General features: G+C 49.3%; 1 protein-coding gene across 1 annotated transcript; it reads right to left on the bottom strand.

The window, feature by feature from the left end:
* Positions 1 to 557: 557 nt before the first annotated feature.
* Positions 558 to 1,826, bottom strand: Pop7 (POP7 homolog, ribonuclease P/MRP subunit). Its single transcript, XM_036171954.1, has 2 exons — positions 1,402 to 1,826; positions 558 to 1,195 (listed from the first exon to the last, which is right to left on the bottom strand). The coding sequence occupies exon 2, from the start codon at positions 1,183 to 1,185 to the stop codon at positions 763 to 765; it is 423 nt and encodes a 140-aa protein (XP_036027847.1). The 5' UTR covers positions 1,186 to 1,195; positions 1,402 to 1,826; the 3' UTR covers positions 558 to 762.
* Between the last annotated feature and the right edge of the window lie 8,797 nt (positions 1,827 to 10,623).

The raw sequence follows: 10,623 nt of genomic DNA, 5'->3' as shown, positions 1-10,623 counted from the left end.
GGCTAGCCCACAAGCTGCAGAGGATCCCACGCGACACCCATCTCCCTACAGAAGCAAGGGAAGTCAATTTGAGAGCTACAGTGCCCAGTGTAAAATGGGTCCTGAGTATCCAAACTCAAGGATTTGTGGATTGTTCAGCAAGTGTTTTTTCCCATGGAGCCATCTCCCCAGTCACCCTCCATCTTAATTCTTGTGGTTAGTAGGGCTCGAACCTAGGGCCCAATCCTGTGCTAGGCAACTAGGGAACACTAGGACAGTTCCCCCATTGAGTTACATCCACAACTCACTTCCTTCCTTTAAACCTTCTCTATTCCCACCCTTGGGAACCATGAGAGAGAGAGGAGCCTGATACACCCCAGCTGCAGTTAGCTCAACAGATGAGCGTCTACTCTCTAGTCTTCCCGAGAGCACACTGAGCCTCCGTGATACACTCAACAAACTGGATTCACGTCACACTGTAGTACAATGTGGGCTCCTTTCCTGGCCTAGGTACTTGTTTCCGACCGTTCCTATTCAAGTCCACACAGAATTACACAAGGAAGCAGAGGCCACGGGACGCCCGGCACCAACACAACTTGATACTTTTACTGTACAGGACAAGGAGGATTCCCTTCTGGGGCTCTCCATTTACAGTTCTCTAGGCTGAGGTAACGTGACAAGAGGTCCATGCCCAAACAAGAGCCGTATGAATCAGTAGAAACCTCAGCCACATGGATGTGTGTGCACAAAGGAGTTGGAGGATGAAAGTCAGCTTCCCTTCCATTACTTGGGCGTGACCCTGAAGACCCGGATGTGGATGGCCGAGTTGTTCCGGATCCTGGTCAGTGGCTCTCGGGAGTCAGTCTCTGGTTCCAACTCATCCACCAGCTCCACGGTGGAGGTGTTGGCAGCCACCTGTAGGGAGCCAAAGCTGCCTGCCTGCAGCTGCAGGGCGATGTTGATGGCGCGGTTAATGGCCAGGCCCAAGCCATGAATGTAGATCTCAGTGCACGCGTTCTGCCCCCGACTGCCTCCGTCCAGCAGCTTTTGACAGCGGGCTAGCTGGGCCTTAAAATCAGTCTTCATGTTGACGTAGATGTCATTGGGCCTCCGGGGCAGGCGGTGAGGAAGTCGTTTCCGAAGGGTGTACTCCACGGGGTCCAGCTCGGCCTCGAGGGCACCACGGGGCTCTCTGTTTTCCGCCATGCTCTGAGTCCTGGCACGGAGAAGGGTCGAGATGCAGGGAGAATGACAAGAGAACCCCTTCTTGCCCGGCTTTCGAAGGGTGCAACCAGAAGGGGGCGCCCTCGGCGACCCTCTCCCGCCCCAGCCTCTCAGTTCCCCCCCCCACTTCCGCTTTCTCCAGTCCCAGTTTTAATTCATTCGTCACGTGGTTCCCATTCCCGGCGCTTCCCCGCCTACCTTCTCCGTTCCACGGTGCCCTTCACTCGCGTGCGCCTGGCCGGCCGACCCCGCCGGGCGCTGCTGCCCCAGACACCCAGAGAAAGAAGGAAGAAGAAGAAGCGGCCGCACCAGGGACGCCGGAGAGCGGCGCCCGCAAGGACTACGCACTGCGCACGCGCACCCCCGTTCGCAAGCCGGAACCCATCCGCTGGTAGCCTTCCCGGCCTCCGTCCTCCGGCCCACTCCCCCACCCCCGCTTGCCTCAGGCGCCTGCGCACGGGCGCTGCAGTCTCGCGAGACTTCCGGACTCGAGGCGTTCTAGTCTTGAGCGCAGCGTGGGCGGGGCTAGCTGTCAGAGGCGGGACTCGTCGATAAAGGCGGGGCCGAGAGGGGCGTGGTGCGGGTATCCCAGGTTGTCGTCGCCCCCCTCGACTGGGCGGGACTCGAGGATCCAGGAGGGAGGCAGCTCTCGAGATCTGCAGGATTGGGAAAGGCGGGGATCGGGTCGGTGTAGGAGCTGGGATCGCCCAGGTCCCGGGGGCAAGTCTGGAGTCCGCATCTATCGCACTTCTGAACCCCGGGATTGACAGCTGACCTGCCTGCTGGGGTCCTGGCAGCCCCGGACGCAGAGAGATCGAGGGGATCGAGTTAAGGCCGGATGTCCACCTTGGGCTCCTCCCTCTTGCCCGGGACCCACGCGAGGTGCCGAGCGTTTGCAGCTTCCCGCCACACCTCTCCACGCAGCACTCCACCAGCTGCTACCCGCGAGCTGCGGGTCGTGACGGGCTGCCCCCTGGCGGAAGGGACAGGGACTGCAAATACTTGGGTTCCTAGTCCCTTCACAGCGGGGACCTGGCTCTCCGTCCAGATAGGTAAAGCCTTGGACAGTTCCCTACAGAAATGAGTGAAACCTGTATTTGGGAACTCGTACTACACCCCCAGGCCACCTACCTGGGCAGAATCTGATTGAAGGTTGGAAAGAGAACTTTGTTCCGTGTTATATAGACAAAGATGACCATGAACTTCTGATCCCTGTGCCTCCCCCCCCTTGTGAATGTTGGGATTAGCAGGCACCGTCCACTGAGCTACATCCCTAGCCTCTGGGGTTTGTGTTGAAATGGAAGGTTTGACATTCTAGACGTCAGTTTGCTCCAAGTTGATCTCTATATTTAATGAATGTTTTAGGTGAAACCTCAGGAAGACTTGCAGATATAAAACACAAATAAATCTCTTGTGGGGAGGATAGGGTTTAGCAATGTAGCTCAGCTAGCCTAGAACTCATGCCCCTCGTGAGTGCTAGCATTACAGGTGTGCACCACTGTGCCATCTTGATGGATTTATCCTAAAACTTATGAAAAGAAAAATAAAATAATTTTGCAAAGTTGTTGGACTAATATTGTCTCAGCAGTTAAGCTACTTGCTGGTCTTCAGAGATGACTCCCAGAGCATCTGAGTTTAGTTCCCAGTATCCATGTTGGGTGGCTCACAACCACCTATAACTCCAGCTTCAGGAGACCTGACACCCTCTTCTGGCTTATGTGGGTGCTCAGACGCACACACACACACACACACAAAAAAAAAAAAAAAAAATTTAGGCTATGTAGTGGTAACACATTCCTTTAATCCCAGCTTTTGGCAAGGACAGGAGAATTTCTATGAGTCCAAGGCCACCCTGGTCTACAGAGTGGTTCCAGGACAGCCAGGGCTACATAGAGAAACCCTGTCTCGAAAAAACCTAAATAAATAAATAAATAAATAATGTACCTTAAAAAAATCTTTATGATTATTGTGTGTATGATAATGGGGAGCATACTGTGACACTTTATGGAGTCAAGGTTCTGGGGACCAAAGCCTCACACAGCAACCACTTTACACTCTGAACCATCTTGCTGGCCCCTTAAGACTTAACTATGTAAATACAGTCATTCAGAAAAGTGTGCTGCAGCTCCTACACACGTCTGTGTCAGGTCCTCTACATATACCTTATAGTTACTAGCTTAGTGTTTTTATGGGATTCCCGACGCTAAGAATGAGTTTGTCTCCGATCCTTGTGCCTGTTCTTAGATCTCCTTTTGGGGTACCATGACCAACTTTGAGATAATAGTTTTTGCTTCATCTTATCATATTTTATTTTGTCATGTTTGGTTGTTATCTTTTAGAATCCTGTTCTTTTCTAATCAGAGACAGAAAGGGAGTTGTAATATATTGTGTTCCCTAACAAACTTGCCTGGGGATCGGAGGACAGAGTCAGCCACTAGCTTGATATGGAAGGGAGAGTAGGTGGGAGGTTGGGAGTGGAGGAAAGGGAAACTCTAAACAGGATATATTGCATGAGAAAATAATTATTTTAATAAAATAAATCCAAATAAAGAAAGAAAAGTGTGCTGTTGGCAGATGTATAGTTACAAAAGTCAATGAAATAGAGAACTCAGAAACGAACAAGTAAAATAAACCCTTTTGAAAAAGGGTCCCTTCTAGACAGGCTGACATCAAACTTACTGAGAATGCTCTTGAAGTTCTGATCCTTCTGCCTCTGTCTGCCAAGTGTGGGAATTACAGGTGTGGGCCAGCACACCTGATTTATGCAGCGCTAGGGATGGAACCCAGGGCTTTGAACTTGCTATCATCCGAATTATATCCCCAGCCAATTCATTTTCTGGCAGAAATATAGACATAGCACAGTGCAAAAATAATTCTGTTTCAAATACTGCAGAAACAAGCCAGGGAAAGAAAAGAGCCTTAGGATGATAGCATGGAGCCACCAGCAGTGGTGGTGCACGCCTTTAACCCCAGCACTCTGGAGGCAGGGGCAGGTGGATCTCTGTGAGTTCGAGGCCAGCCTGGTCTACAGAGTGAGTTCCATGACAGCCAGGGAATGTAAGGGAGTTCTTCAAGAGGCCAGTTGAGGGCTAGAGAAATGGCTCAATAGTTAAAAGCACTGACTGCTCTTCCAGAGGATCTGAGTTCAATTCCCAGCACCTACGTGACAGTCCACAACTGCCTGTAATTCCAGTTCCAGGGGACCCAAAACCCACGGCAAAACACTAAAGCACATAAAATATAAAAAGCTGGGCGGTGGTGGTGCACCCTTTTAATCCCAGCACTCGGGAGGCAGAGGCAGGCGGATCTCTGTGAATTCGAGGCCAGCCTGGTTTCCAAAGTGAGTTCCAGGAAAGGCGCAAGGCTACACAGAGAAACTTTGTCTCAAAAAAACAATAATAATAATAATAATAACAACAACAACAACAACAACAATAATTCTAATAGGGTAGTCAAAACAAGTCCGGAGATGGCTGAGTGTGGAGGACGAAGACAAACTGGTTCATTAGAATTTCAAACTTGGGGCTGGAGAGATGGCTCATCGGTTAAGAGCACTGGCTGTCCTTCCAGAGGTCCTGAGTTCAATTCCCAGCACCCACATGGTGGCTCACAACTATCTGTAAAGAGATCTGGCACCCTCTTCTGTATACATAATAAATAAATAAATCTTAAAAAAAAAAAAAAAAGAATTTCAAACTTGGAGGGTCTATGAGTAAAGCCACATGCTTTGAAGCCTAAGGATCATAGCTATGTCCCTAGGGGCCATATAGTAGGAGAAAAGAGGAAAAAAAATGCACTCCTACAAGTTATCCTCTGACCTCTACACACATACACTCCCCAAACACATTCAAAATAAATGTAAAAATAAAATTGAAAAACCATTAAGGCTGGGCACGATGCCTCATGCCTGCAATACAAGCACTTAGGAAGCTGAGGCAGGAGGATTGCCATGGGTTTGAGGCCATCTTGAGCCAGAGGGCTCCAAACTACAACATACGACCCTGTCTTGGAAAGTAAGCTTTTATGAAAGACCAAAACAGTACGAAAACAGGATCCTGGGTGCGGTGCCCCATGTTTGGTCCTGGCACTCGGGAGGTGGAGGCCAGAGACTAAGGGGTTCAATTCCATCCTTGACTGCGTAGCAAGTTCGAGGCCAGCTTGGGCATGTGAGACCCTGTCTAGAGAGAGAAGGGTTGGAGAGATGGCTGAATGGGTAAAGTGAATTCTGTCCAAGCCTGATGACCTGAGTTTGAGCCCCAGAACCTACTGAAAGGTAGAAGAAGAGAACCAAGTCCACAGTTGTCCTCTGACCTCCACACGGTGATGGGGCTGGCACACGTATCTCTCCTCCATTGTATACCATACACACATGCACATGCGATAATAATAATAATAATAATAATAATAATAATAATAATAAGTGAATTATAAAGGGGGACAAGGTGCAGGAGGCCACATTTGCTTTCCTTTTCTTTTTTTGGTTTTTCCAAGACAGAGTTTCTCTGTGTAGCTTTGCATCTTTCCTGGATCTCACTCTGTAGACCAGGCTGGCCTCGAATTCACAGAGATCCGCCTGCCTCTGCCTCCCGAGTGCTGGGATTAAAGGCGTGCGCTGCCGCCGCCACCACCACCCGGCAGAAAGCCACATTTGCAATCGCACATTCAATAAAACATTTACATCTAGACTGTACACAGATTTCTGGGAACTGAAGAGTTTGACTCTCATGAGTAGCAGCACGGTGCCCGTAAGCCGAGCTCTCTGAAGGCTGAGAAAGCAGGGACATGTTTCAGGAAAGCAAAGACCATGTATCAGTAGGTAAAGCTAAAAGAAAAAAAACAACAAAACAAACAAACAAAAAAAAAACACCAAAAAGACACTATGGGCACTGGTGGTGCACACCTTTAATCTCACCACTCACGATACAGAGGCAGGAGAATCTCTGAGTTCCAGACCAGCCTGGTCTACAGAGGGAGTTCCAGGAGAGCCAGGACTACATAGAGAAACCCTGTCTCAAACATAAACAAAACAAAACAAAACAAAACAAAAAAAAAACAAAGAAAGAAAGAAAAGACAACTCAATTACAAAATTAGCAGACATCAGCCGGGCGGTGGTGGCGCACGCCTGTAATCCCAGCACTTGGGAGGCAGAGCCAGGCGGATCTCTGTGAGTTGGAGGCCAGCCTGGGCTACAGAGTGAGTTTCAGGAAAGTCACAAAGCTACACAGGGAAACCCTGTCTCGAAAAACAAAACAAAACAAAAAATTAGCAGACATCTTGGACATTTCACCAAGGGGGCATAAAGATGGTAAGTACTTCACAAGATGTTCAGCATGGTTGGCCATTAGAGAAATGCACACTGAAAGCACAGTGAAGGGCTGGGATGTGGCCCTACTGACAGAGTGCTTGCCTAGTGTACAGGAAACCCTGGGTTCCATCCCCAGCCAGGCATAAACCAGAAAACAGGGGGCACCTGTAATCCTAGCACTCAGGAGGTAGGAGGAGGAGGAGGATCAGAAGTTCAAGGTCATTCTCAGTTACACAGTAAGTGTAAAAAAAAAAAAAAAAAAAACGAAAATCTTGACGATATCAAAGTGCAGATTGAGATGCAGAAAAAACAGGATCTCACTTGCTAGATTTCTGGAAATGTTAAATGGTCCAGTCATTTATTGTGTGGTTTTTCCCTCCAAATGAAAACATTCTGTCTTGGAAAGAGGCTCTTTAAGACTCGGGAAGTAGATAAAACACAGAAAGCTCAGAAAGTTCCTGAAACTAACAAAATTCATAAGGGGGGGGTGGGTCTTGATAGAACTAGTTCTCAGTCCTATACACAGGACTTGATAGATGATTAGATAGGTAGATTGATTGATAGATAGATAGATAGATAGATAGATAGCTCGATCGATCTTGGCATGTTCTCAGTAGTTTATATATATAATAGCCTGAAGTTGAAAAACCCAAGCTCCCTCCACAAGTCCCACAGGGAGCTCCAGGGATGCAGCTTTTGTGAGTCATCACCCATGTGAAGTAGACCTTCCAGTGCCATAGCTGCCTTTGGTCATCCATGCTCCTGCAAGTAACCCTAAGAAATTCACAGTTTCTCCAAGTTGGACTTTGGTGGAATTGTTTGCTTTGTGGGTGAATAGACATCTGTGTGTATCTTCTTAGGAAAAGTTATCAAGGTATCATTCTAGAAAACACTTCTAAAGCCTGGTGTTGTTAGTGGTGGTGGTACATGCCTTTAATCCCAGCACTCTCAAGGCAGAGGCAGGTGGATGTTTGTGAGTTTGAGGCCAGCCTGGACTACAGAGTAAGTTCCAGGACAGCCAGGGCTACACAGAGAAATTTTGTCTTGAAAAACCAAAAACAGACAAACAGAAACAAGAACAAAACTCACTCACAAAACAATAAACACAGTTTTTAAATGAGCATTCCATGACTCAAGCTGTGTGTCTTTCCAAGGTATTTAAAATCCTGTTTTACAAAAGCTAGATATATGGTGGTGCATGCCTGTAGCCCCAAAACTCAGGCGGCAGAAGCAGAAAATTCCTGTAGATTTGAGGCCAGCCTGAGCTACATACAGAGACACCTTGTCTCAAGAAAACCAAAACCCAACCAACCAACCAACTACCTAAACAAACCCCAGGAACTGGGGACCTATCTCAGTGGTAGAGTACCTGTTTAATATACTTGAAACTCTGGGTTGAGTACCTACCACTGCCAAAAAGAAAACACCATGAGAGAGAGAGAGAGAACACACACACACACACATACACACACACACACACACACACACACACACACACACACACACACATATAAACCAACCAACCATAAAACAAACATATACATGTGTAAGTCTAAGTGTGTGGCCAGTGGGAAGGCACTCAGTACCAAGGCTGATGATCTGAGCTTGAATCCAGGGATGCCAACTCCTGCAGTTTGTCCTCTGACCTCTACATGTGTTGCCATGGCAGGTTCACACACATGATGAGCACACACAACCGTTAAAAAGATTAAATACCTATCTGGGCTTCACAACGGGAATCAAAACTCTCAACCAAAATTCGGTGTTCACGCTTTTCTGCTGGGTTCCCTCTCCCATCACAGTGCCTGGCTGCATCCTCCAGTTCACGTCCATTCACTTTTCCCTCCTCATCCACCTTTCTTAAACTAACGACCCACCCCCAGTTTTCCATCTGGCACTGACAAAATTTGCTCTCTCTCTCTCTCTCTCTCTCTCTCTCTCACTCACACACACACACACACACACACACACACAGTGCCTGTGTTTGTGTGTATATTCAATTATATATTGAATTCAGGTTCTTGCACAAGCTATGCAAGCACCCTACCACTGAGCCACACCCCAGCCCCTCACTGGGGGATTCTAGGCAGGGGCTCTACCACTGAGCCACACCCCAGCCCCTCACTGGGGGATTCTAGGCAGGTGCTCTACCACTGAGCCACATCAGTGCCCCAATGAAAGCTTTAGATAAAACTATATCATGAGGGCTATCTCAGTGGTTCTCAACCTTCCCAATGCTGCAGCCCTTTAGTGCAGCTCCTCATGTTGATTTCATTGCTACATCATAACTGCAATTCTGCTACTGTTAGGAATCATAACGTAAATATCTGTGTTTTCTGAGGGTCCTTTTGGTGTCACAGCACCCAGGTTGAAAACCACTAAACTAGAGGATGGCTTGCAGAGGACCCAAGTTCAGTTCCCAGTACCCTTGTCAGGCAGCTCACAACTGCCTGTAACTCCGGTTTCAGGGGACTGGGTGCCCTCTGCTGGCCTCCTTAGGCACCTGCACTTACGTGCACACACCTTACACAGACAAAACACATTCACAGAATTACTTTTTAAAAATTTCTTTTTAAAAAGAAGAAAAAGGATATCTATGTTGATTCCAACTTTACCGCTTTTGGCTTGGGGCAAAATCATGAACCTTTTGTGTATTTGGGGCTCTTTCTGTTTGTTTTTATAGACAAGGGCTCAGGTTGCCTGGGCAGCCCTTGAACTTCTGATCCTCCTGTCTCCACCTACTTCCTAACTAAGACTGCAGGAACGAACTCCCAACTGCCACACCTGGAGAGCCCTCCTTGGCACTTCCCAGAAACAATGTTCAAAACGGTGTCCAGCATGGAGCTGCATGCCTGTAAAGCCGAGCGCCTGGGAGGCAGAGGCAAGAAGACTACCACGATTTCCAAGCTGGTAGAAGGGCCACCCGGTGGGCTACAGTGTGTGAGACTCAGTTTCAAAAACCAAGTCACTGGGAGGCAGAGGCAGGTGGTTCTCTGAGTTCAAGGCCAGCCTGGTCTACATAGCAAGCTCCAGTCCATCCTGGGACTGGGAACTGAACTTGGGTCCTCTGCAAGGCTACAAAGTGAAACTGTGTCTCAAAACAAACAGGAACACAGTAGAAGACAAGAAGAAAAAAAGGAAGGATGGGAGGAAATACTCTTCCAAAGAAAACCATGGAGACACACACCAAACTTCGACATCCTGAGTTCATCAGTCTCGAGGAAAAGTCATTTCTGAATCTTTGAGATTTTTTTTAAAACACTCTCAGACGCAATCATTCGTAGCCAAGGCTAGCCTTGAACTCCTGACCCTTCTGCCGCTACCTCCCAAGTGCTGGGATTATCACATCAACTTCCTTTGGTTTATTCTTGGAGACGAGGTCTCATGCCCAGGCTGGTGGTGGAAACTGCTCCTAAACGCTGGAAGTGCAGGATGCCCCTCTCTCGGCACGCGCACGTACTCTGTAGCCCAGGCTGGCTTTGCACAACTCACTCACCCTCCTGCTCCCACTTCCCAGCCTAAGCAAGAAAACCCTCTCACCCGAAAGACAGATCAGACCGCTTCTAAATCACGGCGCATTCGCGTTACCCCGAACCCCCACGGCGGCGGAGTCCCGGGAGTCCCGGGGTGGGAGTGGGAGTGGGGCGGGGCGGGCCAGTCTGGATTGGACTGTCTCACCTCTAACCCCGGCGGGCTCCCTGGAGGAGGCGGGGCTTGGCCAGGAGAGGGCGGGGCAAGTGGGGACACCCCCACCCCATACCCACACCCCCACACACCCCCACCCCGACACACACACACACGCACACGCGCGCGCACACGCGCACCAGCACTTCACCAAGCCTCAGGTTGCACAGGCACCCCCATCACGTGACGAGTGCAGGGTGTGTGTGTGTGTGCATGTGTGCATGTGTGCGTGTGTGTGTGTGCGTGCGTGTGTGTGTGTGTGTGTGTGTGTGTGTGTGTGTGTGTCGGGAGGTTGGGGGGGGGGACACGCTCCCGGGTCAACGTGCACGGGGTGGTGGGGGCTTTGCATTAGGCGGCGGGGTGCACCGTGGGTGGGTGGGTGGGTGGGTGGCGGTCGGGGTTGCAGGGGGACGGGGTGGAGATCGCGGCG

The sequence above is a fragment of the Onychomys torridus genome, chromosome 22 (genome assembly GCF_903995425.1).
Source record: "Onychomys torridus chromosome 22, mOncTor1.1, whole genome shotgun sequence".
In the NCBI taxonomy this organism is placed as follows: Eukaryota; Metazoa; Chordata; class Mammalia; order Rodentia; family Cricetidae; genus Onychomys; species Onychomys torridus.
Note: the sequence above shows the minus strand (reverse complement) of the source record. Positions and strands in the feature narration are given on the sequence as shown.